Source organism: Castor canadensis, chromosome 16, assembly GCF_047511655.1.
Source record: "Castor canadensis chromosome 16, mCasCan1.hap1v2, whole genome shotgun sequence".
NCBI classification, from domain to species: Eukaryota; Metazoa; Chordata; class Mammalia; order Rodentia; family Castoridae; genus Castor; species Castor canadensis.
The window spans coordinates 1,462,575-1,478,379 of NC_133401.1; the positions used below are offsets into that span (position 1 = coordinate 1,462,575).

The window sequence follows — 15,805 nt, forward strand, 5'->3', positions numbered from 1 at the left end:
TCTTCCACTGAGGTCCAAGGTGTCATGGAGCAGAGAGCTTAGCCATACTCTGGGCTCTGAGTTCCTGACCTTGAGAGCCCATGAACGTGGTAAATGGCTTTTTACTTCACTCAGTGTCAGGATAGCTTTTTTTTTGAACAGTACTGGAGTTTGAACTCAGGATTTCATGCTTGCCTGGCAGCACTGTATCACTGTAGCCACTCCATCAGCCCTTTTTTGTGAAGGGTTTTTTGAGATAGGGTCTTTCAGAACTATTTGCCCAGGCTGGCTTCAAAAACCGTGATCCTTTCAATCTCTGCCTCCCAAGTAGCTAGGATTACAGGCGTGAGCCACCAGTCCATCGGTGTCAGGCTAGTTTGTTACCCAGCTCTACTCCGTTAGTCAGCTTTTTGTTGTCATGACAGAATATCTGAGAGAAACAATTTAAAGGGAGGAAAGGTTTATTTTCGCTCATGGTTTCGGAGGTTGCAGTCCATGGTTGGCTGGCTCCCTTGCTGTGGAACTGACTTGGGTGACACAGAGCATCATGACAGCAGGAGTGTGTGGCATAGGAGACTGCTTACCTCATGGTGGCCAGGAAGCAGAGACAGAAAGAGCAAGGGTCCCGAAGTATCCTTTGGGTACATGTCCCCCAGCTTTTAATAGCCCTTTCAGTTATGAACTCATCAGTGGATTAATCCATTGATCCGATCCCCTCTTAGGCCCCATCTTTGAACATTGCTGCATCGGAGACCAAGCCTTTCATGTACAAGTCTTTGGGGACACCTCATGTGCAAACTGTATCACCTGGTAACTGCAACAACCTTGACAAAGTTTAGATCTGACCTCATAAGATCCTTCCAGAATCCTTTCTCCAAAGAGGTGGGCACACGAGCCGAGTTGTGGCCTCAGCCCTTCCTCTGGGCTCACAGCTTGCCAAGATGTCCCACTGCTCTGAAAGCCAGGTCAGCAGTTGGAGCACATGCCTCTGTCTGTGCGCTGTGGGGACAGTGGTGGAGGAAGATGGCTTCAGGGAGGGTGTGATTGGGATTTCAGAAGGGCCCTGCCTGGAGTTTCTTATATACTCAAAAAAATATACATTTTGAGGTGGGGTAGTACTGGGGTTGGGTTTGAACTCAGGAAGTTAGGCTTACTAGGCAGGTACACCACCACTTTAGCCATTCCTCCAGCCCCTGCCTGGGGTTTCTGTCTGGAGAGGTGATGGAGCTCTGAGTGCATCTTGGCTCTGCTGTCTATGTTTTCTTACAACGACCTGGCTCTGGCAAGAAGTGGGAGGGTCCCTGTCCAAGAGTTGAAAAGGGACATCCTCTGGGACTTTGGGAGAAGGGGCCTGGTCCAGTGGCTAAACCTGAGCGAATCTCTCAGGTCTCCCCACACCCCCATTGGAAGAGCCAAATGGCACTTGACTTGAGAGTTTAAAACCCAGGACCGGATTGGTCAGGGGACAGCTGTTAGCAAGTTGGTTTTTTTTTCTGGAGAGTACTCTTCAATAATACAGGAAGAATAGGCTGCACCTTGGCCGCAGCTGGGTTCCAGAGAGGCTATTAAAAGTGCTCCTTTAGTCTGGTCCTGCCTTGCTGAGCCAGCTCATTGTCTAGTGCAGACATACAGCTTGGGATGACCTTGAGGGTGTAAGTGATTATGCAGGATTGGTCTCCCTGGTGGGAAGACTGTGCACACTGGCAGGCCAGACCTGGCAGCCTCCGTCAAGGTGGGATTCTGGCCCCACAGTGGAGAGAGATCCTTATTTCCTGCTGCCTGGGCTCGTTGCTGTAGACACCTCAGCTTTCCCTTCCTGTGCTCTGGGGTAACCTCTCTGAGTCTGTCTATCCCAAGTCTGTGGGAGAAAAGACTGGTTGTAATGGGGTGTTGCTAGACAAAGGGGTGGGCTGTCTGGGCTGGAGCTGGGGAGTGGCTAGGTCTGATGTGCTTCCAGACACTCTGGTAATCAATAGGACATCAGGAGCCAGGCAGATGGGATTACCTGGCCTTTGCAATCAAAACCCACCAGACTGAACATTTGACCTTCAGCTCCACAGCTTCCTTCTCAGTCTATCTGATGGCTTTTGAAAATCCATCTGGTAGATACTACAGTCCAGTCACCTGGGGAAACAGCTCCCCTGACTGCCATTTCCTGCTGTCAGGGTTGTGGGAACAGGGAGTGGGGTAGAAGGGTGGGGGTTCTGGGCCCCAGGCTTTTTTTGGAGCAGGGGGGGTGGTCATGTCTGATTCATTTTATGAGTGAAGCGAGCAAAGGCTTGTCTTTTTGATGTGTAAGAATCCCCATCACCTGTCAGAACCAGGTCCAGATGATGGCAGCTTTGACTGTGGGGTGGCCAGGGTCTTCAGAGAAGGCAGGAAATTGCCTCTGTAAGCCAACAACCTGGACAACTTTGGGTTCATGGAAGGGGAGCAGTTTTGGGTCAAGGTGTGGGACCCTCACAGAACCTCTCCAGTTTAGCCCAGTTCCTTTCCTGCCCTACTGGGCTAAATCATGCAAAAAAGACCAAGAGGCTGGCCTGGGTTTGCAGGGAGGTGGTGCTTGCTCCCTTTCCACCTGCCCGGCCAGCACCTATCTGAGTCTCAGGATGCCCAGGAGGAGAGATCAGAGTGAGCTCTTCCAGGGCTGGGGGCGTGAGGCTGCGCTCAGCAGCTTTTGGTATGGGAACTGTTCTGGAGGGGCATGGGGGTGTGCACATGTGTGTGTGCATGGGTGTTTGTGGAAGGTGGTGTGATGTGTGTGGCCTATGTAGTGTGTTTGGTGTGGAGAGTGTGTCTGTGGTTTTGCAAGGCCCTGCCCTCTGTGCACACACCTTGAGTCACAAGGACCGAGGCTTCCTGAATCTCTCTGGCCTCATCCTGGCCCCTTCTATTACCAGGGGCACAGGGGCTTTCTTTGAGGGGCACAGATTTTCCTGAGAGGAGGCTGATGGGGTTCCTTTAGCTCTTCCTGGGCAGCCTGCACCAGATGTTCCCCTACTCCAGTCAGGTCTTTAGAGGTTGTGCTGACCCCCACGGGCCTCTCGATTTAGCTCTCCTTTGCGGCCGTTCTCCCTCTGCCCGGCCTCTCTGAGCTGGGGCTGAGGGTACACTGCCACTGTGTCACCTGCACAGGAGAGGTCTCCAGGATCAGGCAGGATGTGCCCGAGCTGCTCTTCAGAGAGCTGCTTTTCTCTTTGACAACCTAATGACGTCTTGTAACGGCTTCCGACTTGACTCAGGAGTAAGGGCCGTGGGTCCCACCACTGGCCGAATGAAAGGCAGAGCCATTGTTTAGAGCTGAAGGCAGGCTTGGGGGCTGGAAATTGATGGTGACTGCTGTAATTTGGCCCTATTACTTATTCATTAACCATATGCAGGTGGTCAGCTAGACGCCAAGGCCTGCTCTTTGAAATTTCATTTTCTAGAAAGCCTCATTGTGGCTGCAGTGTATGGCATTGATTTAACGTCTCCTCCCACCCGAGTCCTTGCTCAGAGTCTTGGTGCTCGCTGCCCGTGAGGAGGCATTGGCTCTGCCTTGGGGCTCATGGAACCCAGGCTGTGGAAGAGCAGCCTCCCTGGGACAGGGCCCCCAAATGCAGGCCCCTCTGAAGGGTGGGAATCCCATCAAGTGAGGGGACTTCTCTCTCCTGCCACTGCTGTCCCTTGCACTTGAAGGGGTGTGTTGAGGGTGGGGTCAGCTTCCTTTTTGACGCATCTCTCTTGGTCTGGTTCTTTCTATTTGGATCTCCTGTATGATGGGGCCTGGCATGATCTGTACTTTCTGGACCCCAGGTCCCAGATGGAGTGGGGTGCGGACCCTCTAAGTGACCGTCCCCTGCTCTGGCCTACCTGGCCCTCGGTGGGATCAGAGCTACCCAGTGACATCTCCAGCCAGGTCTCGTGTGGACATGTCACTCCTTTTTCCATCAAACCAGTCAAATTATGGCTGCTAAGCCTTTAGTGGCTTCTTTCATCTGACAGCCAGGCATTCAGATCCCTTCAGGTGACATTTCAATGATTTTTCTATAATTAACCCCCAAGTTATGAAAAAATAACTAATATTCAAACTTAATTATCTTTGCTCTTTAAAAAAAGAAAACGGGAAAAAAAAAAAAATAGAGCTGTTACAGGGACTCGAGGTAGAGGGCCTGCCTAGCAAGCATGAAGCCTTGAGTTCAAACCCCAGTGTGCCAAAAAAATAAAAATTAAAAAAAGGAGGAAACAGTTTCAGACAAGGTGCTTGTGGCTCTCCCTTGAGGTCTGTCAGTGAGGAGGTGCCTTTTGACACTGGAGGCCCAGGTTGCCCTGCCTCTGAACTGTGTCGTCCGCCTCATTGAGGAGGGCAAGGGCTGCCTGGCCCAAGGCATTTAGTGGGGTGGAGCCGTGTCTACTTTTCCCTGATGTTAGGGCTGTAGCAGCAGGCTCTCCCAGGACTGGCTGGCCCTTGCCTTGCCTTGGCTTCTGTGGCAGTAGAGTGACTTATGGCCACCAGGTGAGTGAATAGGTAAACACACAGCCTAGGGGACAGCCACAGGTCCCAGCTCCCCTGTGATCACCTTCGCTCTGCTGTCACCTCCTCTGGTTCCATGTTGTTAAGCCCAGAGACCTCCTCAGGCCTCTGGTCTCCTGAGTGTCTGAGGCCTGGGGTGGGAGGGTAGGAAGGGAGAGAGGATGTTTCCTGGCAGTTCCCCCAAGAAGGAAGTATTTTTTGGTGACCTGGGAGGTTTTGAGCCCCTCCAGGAGTGGAGGGGAGAAGATCGGGTGTTCATACTGCTGCTCCTCTGTAAGGAGCCAGGAGGCTGGCCTTGAAATTGGAGCCTTTGTGCTTCCTGAACCTGTTAGGAGTTTGCTTTCCACGCCTGTCACAACTGGAGGTGATCAAGTGACTGGGGCTGGAGGTGGGCTGGGGACTTGCTGAGTATGCTGGTGCCTGTCATGAAGTTTGTGTGGGGGGCAGTCAGTGGCTGTGGTGAAGACGTCCAGAAGCACAGTTGACCAATGGCCTTGCTGCTTGCTTTCTGTCTCATTCACCCTCAGCACTGAGTGGGCCTTACTGCTCAGGAGTGAGGGGTCTGTGAGCTCCCCTGCCCGCTGCACTGCCTTGCAGGATCCTGGAGAGGTGGCAGTCCCTGTCTGCTGCTCGAGGCCCTGTTAATGGAAGTGTCAGACCTTGGCCATTTAACATTTGAGTCCTGTCTCAGACATGGAAGTTGATGTGACTGAATTGTGCAAATCTAATTAACGGCAAGGCGTTGATGCCCAGTGATCGCTTCAGAGAAGAGGCAGAGGGCGTTCTGCGCTGCAGTGAGCAGCGGATGTCTGTGAGACCAGAGCTCCCCTGCCCGATGTGGGTTTCCTACCTGGCTCAGCTCTCTGTGGGTAGCTGTGAGCTCTCTGCTGGCCCTGGTCCTGTGGCCCAGACCTCTGCCAGTCAGCTTGGGATGTTTGTTTGGGTAAAGAGAGGAGTGGGGGAGGCAGAGACAGCTGTGGGATTCTGGTCCTGGGTAGTGCTGCTAACCATTCATGTCACAGAGGCTGAAGGTGGCACTTAGGGTGTAAAGCTCTCTCCCTCCTGCTTATCTGAGGCTCCCTGGTCCAACCCCCTCCCCCCGGCTACACACCCAAAGGCCCAGGAGGCAGAACCTGAAACCCATCTGCTGTGTTTTGTCCCAGGCCTCTGTTGGATGTCACATCTGCTGGGAGACCACAGCAGTCTGTGGGGGGTGGGGGGAGAGGTGGAGTGAGGATGGGGTCACTCCCCATGTGACCAGGTGTGTAGGATGCTACAGCGTGCGTCACTATACTTGGCTGGTGATGCAGTTAAGTGTTCCTCTGTCTGAGAGCTGTGTCACCGACAGTGACACTGACTCATCTGTCGACCGGCAACAGTGTTGGGGGTGGTGGCCTGCTGGACTGAAAGGGGGTGAAGCCTCACGAGGTGGGCCAAGGTCGCACAACCTCTGCCTTATCTCTGCTGCATCTCCTCCTGGGTCAATTTTTCCAGGTTGATGAGTAAGCTTGAATGTTTCTCATCACTTGAGTGATCCTGATGTTGGCATCTTTAAAATGCTAACTTGTTAACTCTCCTCAAAAGAGACTCCCTCACAGCACAGATGAGTTTGTGCCCAGAAGGTGGGGCATGCTGACTGACTGCCCGTGGGCTCTCTGCTGTGGGGAGCTATGGTGGAAGCAAGGGGCATTGTTTGGGCACTGAGTAGTGGACGTCAGCCGGGCCTGGAGGCCAATGTGCTTCCACCACTCCGTGGCCAATGCCCTTTGTCCCCAGGTTTGTGCTTGGCAGACCCGCTTGGTGTCTGGTGCCAGGCTGGTGGGTGGGTGCTGGGCTCAGTGGGCAGGGAGATGGCTGTGCTGAGCTGTTGTCACACCCTTACCCTGGCATTCCTTGTGTTTTCCTTTGAGGATCCATTCTAAGGAATACTTCAAGGAGAAATATGCCGTGGATGATGTCGTGTACACGGATGAGGTAAGCAGTGGCCACCTCCTCTTGTAGCAGTCCTGGGTGTCTGGGAACTCTTCTGCTCTGGACTTCTCTCCTCCCACTGCCACAGCCTGGGGACACGATCTGGCTGCCAGTCCCCTGCAGTGCCCCCAGTTAGAAAGAGCGGGCCGGGAGCATACGCCTCAGACCTCCTTCTTGACTGGGGCAGCATCTCTGATTTGAGTGGCGGCATCTGGCACCTTGAGTGTGGCCACCAAGATGTACCAGGGGAGGACATCTCTGAGAGGTGGCCTCCCTACAGCAGGGACAGGTCTCTCTGTCATCCTGGGCTTGGCCTGGGCCTCCATGTGTCGAGAGGCCTCTCAGAGGCCCTGGCCAGACTTCTGTCCATTGACAGAAGAGCCCGGGACTGGGAACGGCTGGTGGGGTGGGCTGGAGTTGGGTTTCCTGACTTGAATCCGCTTCCCAGCCTGATTGTTCAGCAGGTGTCGTGTGGTCTGGATATGTGTCTGTCCTGGGGGCTTTGAATCTGTCCTAAATCCAGGCAGACCAAAGGGGCTTCCTCTGACTTCCACTGAGGCTGAGGTGAGAGCTGAGGGTTCCTGGGGTCTAATGAGCAAATGACCAAGTCCCGCTGCCTGGCACACAGCAGGCCTCTCTGCTGTCACAGTGTCCATGTGCTGTGCTGGACAGAATGTGAAACACACACAAGTCAGCATCTATTACTGGAGGTCAACCTGACCTGGTAGGATCAGCTGGATAGGGCCCTGTGGCCACATTTCTCCAGACAGCTTGAGTATGCACATACCAAGAGCTGAGGCTGTGTTGTGGAAGTGGCTAGGGGATCTGGTCAGTTGGACCAAGTAGCGACCACTTGCCCTGGGCAGGACACAGCCACTGTCAGGGTTATAACGCCAGATGGGAAGCAGGTTCCAGGGTTCCTGGTCAGATTCATGGTGCTGTGAGGAGTCAGTCTGTTTCTGCTCAGCCTCAGGCCTGGCCCAGCCTGCTTGAGGGTGGACAGCTCACCTTAAGCCCACGCAAGCTGGCTTCTGCACAATCCTGTACAAAGGCAGGCACAGTCTGCCTCCAGTTCTGCAAGCCTAGAACACATTCCCTGTCCATATCCCCACTCCCTCCCCAAGTCTTCATGGCCTTGCATCAGCTCCCTGAGTCCCAAATCAGCTCTGGTCTACACTGGGCCTCCTCTGAGCTCTCAGGACACTGTGACATTGTAGGCACTGGTTGGGCTCTGATCTGCACCCTGTACTTGGTTGTTTCGGGTCTGCCTAGAAGGCCTAGTGCTTTTCCCCAGCCATTCCTTTCGTAATCTCCCTGCCCAGTCCCAAGGATGTACAGGGCGTCAGGTGATTGAGAAGCAGGTCTGTAGCCAGCAGCATGGGGTGTGGTCCAGCACAGGACGTAACACACTGGGCAGGGTCACTGAAGCACAGTAGTGCCTGGTCTGGGCTCCCCAGGACTGGCTCAGTGAAGGAGAAGCACTCATAGCCGCAGTCCACGGGGGTCTTGACTGCAGTACCTTCTGCCCAGTTGGACCATGGAGAGAGGGCCAGCTGGTAATGGATGCTTATGTCGTGTGGTTTCAAAACCAACCTTTTGAGGGTGACTCATAGCATGTATGAGCCTGTTGCACACAAGTGGCCTGTCGTGTTGGTGCACAGGATCTAAAATAAAATAGGCTGGACAGTTGTTTGTACACTCCTAATGAGGTCATTTGCTACTTTATATTTCTAAGCACTAGAGAGGGAGGGACCTCATCATCTTTAATTCTAATTTTGTTCCTGATCCTTTGGCAGGTGTGTCTCCATAAAGTGCAGCTTATGCCCTTTGGGACCTTGGCCCTTCCAGTGTCCCCAGTATAAAAACTGGAGGAAGCTGCCAGGATGGCCCCTATCTCAGGGACCTGGGATGGGCTCCAGCCACATCGGCCCTCCACTACTGAGTCAGAACCACATCTGGGCTGCAGCCTCCCAGTTTGCCATTTTTGTCTTTGTATCTCAGAGAAATTCAACTCCATTTATGCTGTGATTTCTAGGGAGGGGAAGGAGAACTGGTCTCCCAATGCAGGACAGTACAGGAAAGTTAAGTGTCAGAACAGGGAAGTTCTTAATGATAGTCACGCAACTGGCTCTTTCTTAATCTTTATTATAAGGCAGGGTTTTAGATGAAGGCTTCAGTGGTGTTCTGAGGACAGTTTCTTTAGGGTTCTGCAGCACTGTCTTCATTATTGTCATTGTTGGTCAGTTTTGTTGATCACTGTGGTCACTGCTCTTACTGGAAGCAAGTGCTCACGTTAATAGCAGAGCATGTGCTTCCCTCTGGGTTCACACCTGCAGGTCCCCGTAACAGTGATGGCTTGCATGGGATCTTCTCATCTCTCCTGCTCTGTCTTCTGGTGAGCCACAGCTGCAACCCCATTTGCAGCTGGGTAAGCTGAGGTTGAAATGCAAAGGGCCTTTTCTGGGCTCCCACAGCTGGGAGTGTCAGCATTGGAGTGACCCCAGGACCTGCAGACTCCAGAGGCCTTGCCTTCCAGCCTTTCACCTTCCCTGTTGGAAATAAGTGGCTGCTATAGGACGTTTCTGTGGAGGTGACCCAGGCTCCCACACACCTTTGATTTTCTACCAAAAGATAGGGGCTGCTGGGCTGAGCAGCCCTGGGCTAGGAGTTGTTTCCCGGGTTGTCGGAGGTACTGAGACCTGTTTCATTATGGAAGGTGACAGAAGGCCCCTTAGGCAGGTAAAAGGGATCCTAAGCCAGTTCTGTAGGGCTCAGCCCTATCTAACTTGGCTGTCATCACAAATCACAGACACAAGCAGCTTGTCCCCCCTGAAAAAGGACATCCCCCCCCATACACAAACAGCTGGTCACTTGATTTTGAATATAAAATGCAGGTGTCTGAGACAGCAAGCCTGGCCCTCCCAGCAGAGGAGGAGCATGTGTTTAAATATTGAGAAGTAGCTCCCCTGGGAAGGGACACCCAGGAGACCCTTGGGAGGGACTTGGTGGCATTGCCGCCTGGGTCCAGTGCAGAAGCCAGTGGACTGAGGGTGTGTTTTGTTTACTTGCTCTCCTTTTTGGTGCCTGCCAGATATTTGACGGCACTGGGGTCAGACAGGATGGTTGTGAGAAGAACAATCCCAGCAGCCCAGAGGTGGATGCCACCTGCCTCTCATTACCATGGAGAGGCATCAGGGGGTGGTGGGGTCTGTGGTGGGACTGGAAGGAAGGGGCCCCACTCTTCAGGATTGTGGCCTGGGTCAATGCCCCGATTGCCCAAAAGCAGCTGTCATCCATAGTCTTCATGATGCATCCATTTTGGAACAAATTCAGCATTATAAGAGCATGGCAGGCTATTAGTGTGCTCTGATGTTTCAAAAGACCATGTGAACGATGGTTTATTTTGCAGAGCTCCAGTGCTCTCAGGGCAAAGCCCAGCCCTCTGGAGCCACACAGGCTTTCTCAGCAGTGCTGGCGGAAGAGTGTCTCATCCCTTTGTGAAGAAGGCCAGTTGGGGCCTGGCTAGCAGAGTGTGCGGGAGCCCGTGGGAAGCCTCTGGTTGTCCCCAGGGCAGGATCTGGACCCCAGCGCTCTGACGAATTGTGTGGGTGCCCCTGTACCATTGCCTGGGAGATGGGTGCTGGCTGTGGCATGGAGCAAAGCAGGGCATTGAACAGCACTGGCTGGGGAGAGCTTATGGAGCGCTCACGGGTCCCTAGTGGCAGCAAGGCCCTGGGTTGACAGCACCATGCTGTTATGTGTGCTTGGAGCCAGGGACCCACAGCCATGTCTTTTTCCCTTAATTTTTGAGGGTGTGCTAATTGGTCTCCATGGGGAAGACGGACAGGGCTGCCAGGCTGGAGAAGGTTTTGCAGCTGCAGGGGTAGCTGGGGTCCACTCAAGCCTCTGTGATCAGTAAACAGTGTTGCCCCACCAGGATTCACAGACGCACTGCCTGCTTTCTGTGTCGGGCCTCGATCTGTCTGAGCATCAGACAATGCACCCAGGGCCACTTTCTCCTCCATTATGCCTAACTGGCACGTCCGAGGGCAGTTGGGGACATTAGTTATCCTGCTCCCTCTCCCAAGGACAACAGCAGATACAATCCCCAAGTGCCTTCTCGCTCTCTGAGTCGGATGCTGTAATTGACAGGATGGTTGTGTGCTGACAAATGTGGACCCTTCCTGTCAAGGAAACAGCACACCCAGGGCCTGACACAGGCAGCTTTGCTTCCTTCACAGAGGAGCTGAGCGGAGGACAGAAGCAGCTAGGCCTTCCTTCCACTTGTGCAGCACAGGCTGAGGGGCTCAGGCAGCTGAGTGAAAGGGGGAGGATCCAGGGAGCCTCATGCACGGTGGGTGGGTGGGTAGTTATTGTCTATCTGGAGTCACTTGGCTGTGGACATCAACCTCGACAGACTATATGGCTTTTGACTGAGCAGTTCACCTGAGTCGTTTGATTTTTTGCTTTAAAGGAAATAAACTTTTTTTTTTCTTTTTTGAGACAGGGTCTCATGGCTCAGGCTGGCTTAGAACCTACCCTGTAGCCCAGCCAGGCCTCAAACTTGTGATCCTTCCAGCCTTGGCCTCCCAAGTGCTGGGATTACAGATATGCACCATCACACCCAGCTAGGAAATAAACTTTTTAAGGAATAGAATTTTAAGGAGATCAAGCCTTATATACTAGGATGTTCATCATAGCCTTATTGATAATAGCTAATCACTGGAAACAACAAGTGCACACTAGAGGAAAGGATAAATAAATTATGCACACCCAGCCATAGGCTCAGATCTGGACCTTGCTTGCCTTTAACTCTGAGCTTGAGCAGGGTCTCTGTCGCACAAGCGTTTCTCATCTGCAGAATCCGGACATTCGCGGCCCCATCTTTATGGGTGATTAAATGAGATGACGTGTGTAAGATGACGGGTGCAAGCTGTAATCAAAGAGTTATTGAGCATCTACCGTCCCCAGTGGTAGTAACTGCTAAAAATTGTGTGTTTGAAGAATATTTAATGACAGGAAATAAGTGAAGTGTATAATTTCATATGGTCCAAATGTCATTACAGATCTCTGTTTTCATGTGAGAGCTAAAAAGTCTCTGGGGATGGGATTGCAGGTGCATTTTATCTTTACATAATTCTCAGTGTATCCCAGCTTTTCTCTGGGAGCATCCTGTATTAAAAAGGGTGTGTGTATATATACATATGTCAAAACTTATCAAAGCGTCCACTTTAAATATGTGCAGTAGATGACATGGGTGACAGGTCAGCCAGTCTGTTAAATCAGCATGTCCTCCTTGTTCTCCCTTTGATGAGGGTGTAAAAGAGGGGCTCAGATCCAGCAGGACATGGAGGAGACAACATATAAGGCAAGGCAGACTGAAGGTGGGGTTGGGAGAGGACAAAATTGCTCCCGGCTGGGTGGCCAGGACCCTGAGAGTGCAGGTGGCACAGGTAATGTGTGATGGGTCCTTTGCCAGGGGTGGATGGCTGCCGAGGATGGTAGAGGAGGGCGGGTCTGCAGAGGTAACGGCCTGAGCAGGGGCATGGAGAAGTGAGCTTGGTAATGATCACTTAAGGTGCTAGGGGAGGAGCTGGAGGGCTGGACAGTGGGGTATGGGGTGGAGTTGGGTAAAGCCAACTTCTCTGCCTCTGAGATGAGTGTGGGTCAGGGAGGGAGGCTGGTAGGCCCTGTGCCTAATGGGATGGGTCTTTCTGGAGGGGCTGGGCAGGTGGGCAGAGGTGCTGGCATAGAGAGTGGGCAGGTCTGGCTGTTCGGAGCCAGGGATCCACGAGATGCCTGGTGGGGAGTCTGCCAGCTTTAGGATTAAGGCCCTCTCCAGCACTTAATAGCTGGGTGGCTTTCAGACTTCCTTCTGCTTCTCTAAGCCCTGGTGTCCTCACGAGCAGGATAGGGATAATGGGACCACCTGTTTTAAGGGCCAGCTTCACAAACGTGCGCTGTCGTTAAGTAATGGTGGCATGTCATCTCCATCGAACTTCATGACTACTCTAAAACGGGTTTTCTTTCTGGACTTTCAGATTGCCAGTGTCCTGACATCACGGAGTCCCTCTGTCCTTCTCACCTTGGTAAGTGTCTAGTGTCCAGGAGCTGGGCAGTGTTTAGCATTGAGGGGTTTCTGGAAAGCTGTAGGGGAGGAGTAAGAAACCAAGAGGAATGGTCATAGGTATTAAGTAATGACACCCACTCAGTCCAAATGGCTGATCGTTCCCAAGACCCTGTCCTTGAGTCTCCCTGGGATGTGGCTGTGTCCTGGCCACAGTGGGAAAGGCACCACATGCATTCAGGGTTAAAACCCAGCTGGAGGTGTAGACATGTCCAGCTGAGCTTGTGGGCTTTAGAGATGTAGAAGGTTAGTTTACTCCCACCTCATGTTTCCTTTGTTAATAGAATTTGAAAAACATACCTTCTCCATCTGCCCTCCAGGCAGCCAGGCTATGGGGCATAGGCTGGGGCTGGGTGGGCTTCTGGTGCCCAGGCAGGCTTGGGGATACTTGGGCTATGGGATGTGTCCTATTGGAAGGCATGTCTGTGACCTTGAGAGTTTCACACGAGCCTTTCTTCATCCCAAAGGGACACTTTTCTCCTTTTTTAGCTGGTTTTTACAGGAGTAGTTCTTGGTTACTTTACTTTTTTAGCATCTGATGTTTTTGCTCTGCTCTGCCATTTTGGTGTCTGCTCTGCTCTGATTGTGGTCCGAGGGGGCCTGTGTGTTTTATTTGGGTATGCAGTTAGACATTGGTCAGCCCCAAGTCCTTCAGAAAGCAGTGGCCTCACCTCTCTGGAAGCAGCACTTTTTCTCTGAACCCTTGTTTGGTCTCCACTTCTGCCTGACTTACAATTTAGGAAGAGGAGAGGGACACAGGTGGACTTCACACGGGTCCTGTCTTGAAGGCTTGGACCTACCTGACCGGGGCTTGTCTGTCAGAGAAAGGCAGGAAGGCTGGGGTGGGGCTCTCTGTTCCTACATCCTGAGCTCCTCCTGTCCTCACACCCCTTCTTTCTCTCTCTCCCTTTTCTCTCCAGCGTGGCGTCAACACGGACAGCGGCAGCGTCTGCCGGGAAGCGTCCTTTGAGGGCATCAGCCAGTGAGTCCAGGCACCCCGGGGCCACCTGTCCACTACTACGCTGACTCACCCTCTCTCTAGCACTTTCCCAGTCTGAGCACGAGACGTGACGTACAGGAGGATTCTGAAGATGGAGTTAGATGAGGAAGTGTTTAGAAAAATAGCTGTATTTACTCACCTTTCACTTTCAGGAAGGTGCCCTTCTGCGTCTTGCTGCATGCTGGAAGTGCTGAGGGGCCCTGGCTGTGTAGTGGGCTGGGTACCAGAGGCCAGCTCTGAGCCCTGTAGTCTTTGCTTCTGTTACACTTTTTGCCATTTGTACCCCCTGCTTCCCGCCTTAGTCGTGGCCACTAAGCTGTTCCAGCCAGCTCTCAGCAATGCCCCCATGTGCCCTTTTACCTGTCCCCACTCCCTAGCTTAGCTCTGGGCAGAACCCCAACCCTGCTCGGGGAGCCATTCCCCTTTCTAGGCCTCTCTAGGCAGGAGAGGGTGAGCAGGGCCCTTGTCACTGTCACCCCACGGCCCCCAGAGAGTGCTACCTGCCAGTTACGCATGTCTCCAGACTGGCTGGTGGCTGGTCCTGGGGTCTGTGAGCCTGCCTGGCTGGGCTGCTGTTGCTACAGATGAGCCCTAAAGGGGAGATCCCCACTGTCCCAAGCATGGACAAGTGGTGATTCTGAATCTGGGCCCCCAGTGCCCTCCTGCCACACATTCTTGCGTCCTCTGTCGTCCTTTGGTGAACAGAGGCAGTGACAAGAAAGAGGCTTATAATTATGTATGAGCTGAGCTGCGGGGACCTGCATGTGTGAAGTAGGGTGATTAGAAAGGACTATGAGCTCATGAATATGTACCTCTTCCCCCGTGATAAGAGCTATGGGGCAGGGGAGCGGGTATTGGATTTGATTCTTTTCATCATACAAATCTCCACATCCTCCCCGGAGGTTGCCTGAAGCAGCTGGTGGTGATTGACCCAGCCTTGAGATGCTGACTGTGGAGCCACCATCTCTCCCCAGGATGGTCCCAGCCTCCCCATGTCTCCCCATCCTGCCAGGTGCCTGCATCCCAGTGCCCCACTCACCTTTGCGACCAGCACCATGGATGTATCCCAGCATCTCTGTGACTGGGGCTGCCTTGAAGGAAGCCCCTGACTGAGAAGAGACTGCCCTGCTGGCTGCCGCACTGCCTGGCTCTGTGGCCTTGTGTTACCCATGTGTAACGTGGTCCTGCTTGGCTTGTTGTGAGGACTGAAGGAGATCTTGCTTACCTGGGGCCTGCACAGAGCTGGTGCTCAGTAACCAGTTGCCCACAGCAGACTGTGGTCCAGTCCCCTTGCCCTGAGGGCTTCATTTCACATCTGTCCAGCTGGCCAGGTGGGCTCCAGCATGGCTACTGCCCAGACTCCTGCATGGCAGTGAGAGTGGGCTGTGGTGTCTCTGCTGCAGGGGTGCTGAGTTGTCCTGGGACCAGGACAGTGGGTGGTGAGGCAGAACTGCGCTGGCTGCTCTGTGAGGTGTCACCAAGAGAGGCAGGTGAGGCGGTAGGCTGCCCCAGGGCTGTCATCATGTCAGTTGGGTACAGAAGTCCAGGCTACATCCCATCTCACTGGGAGGATTCATTGATATGAACTCTGATCTCCCCCTCTTCTAGACAGACCCCAGCTTCTGTGCCCTGTTGGCTCCAAGTCCCCATAGCCCTTCCCAGAGTCCTGCAAACCCCATGCTCCATCCAGTGGATATTTGAAGACTTCAGAGTGTCAGGGACTGCCTGAATTTTGCACTGTGTCCCTTTGCACTTGGCTATCCTATTGCAACCCATGGTCCAGTCTAGATGGGGCTGTAATGCCCCCAAGCCCCATAATTGGTGGGCTGGGCTGGGAGGCGGCTTTCCTGGTGCGTGCTGTGTGGGTAGTTTCCACATGTGATGGACTGGTAGCTAAGGTCCCCGCCTTGGCTTGTGTGCTCAATGGAAGGCCCTCACACCTGTCTCTGCTTTGGAGTCCCCAGCCTTCTAATGGCACTTTCTCTCCTCTTGGTCCCCTAGCAGCCTTGTCCCCCTGTATCTCACATCTACTGAGTCCCCTTTGTGTAATTCCACCCTCAAGAGTTGCTCTGCTGGGGCAGGAGCCTTCAGTAGATATCCCCTACCCTACAGGCTATGGTAACTGACTTAGGGGCCTGACCTCTACCTGCAGGTGCCCCCAGCTCTCCACTTTAGAGAGTCACGTCTGTGTTCTTGGGCCGTGGGTCGCTCAACT

The 15,805-nt window shown here is 53.2% G+C and overlaps 1 protein-coding gene across 2 annotated transcripts in view; it reads left to right on the plus strand.

Moving 5' to 3' along the window:
• Positions 1–15,805, plus strand: part of Pepd (peptidase D) — a 124,849-nt gene that overhangs the window by 11,420 nt on the left and 97,624 nt on the right. For both annotated transcript variants that reach the window (XM_020181468.2, XM_074056974.1), the window contains exons 4-6: positions 6,403–6,466; positions 12,505–12,552; positions 13,511–13,572. In XM_020181468.2, coding sequence (XP_020037057.2) covers positions 6,403–6,466; positions 12,505–12,552; positions 13,511–13,572 — 174 coding nt within the window. The remainder of the gene's footprint in view (positions 1–6,402; positions 6,467–12,504; positions 12,553–13,510; positions 13,573–15,805) is intronic.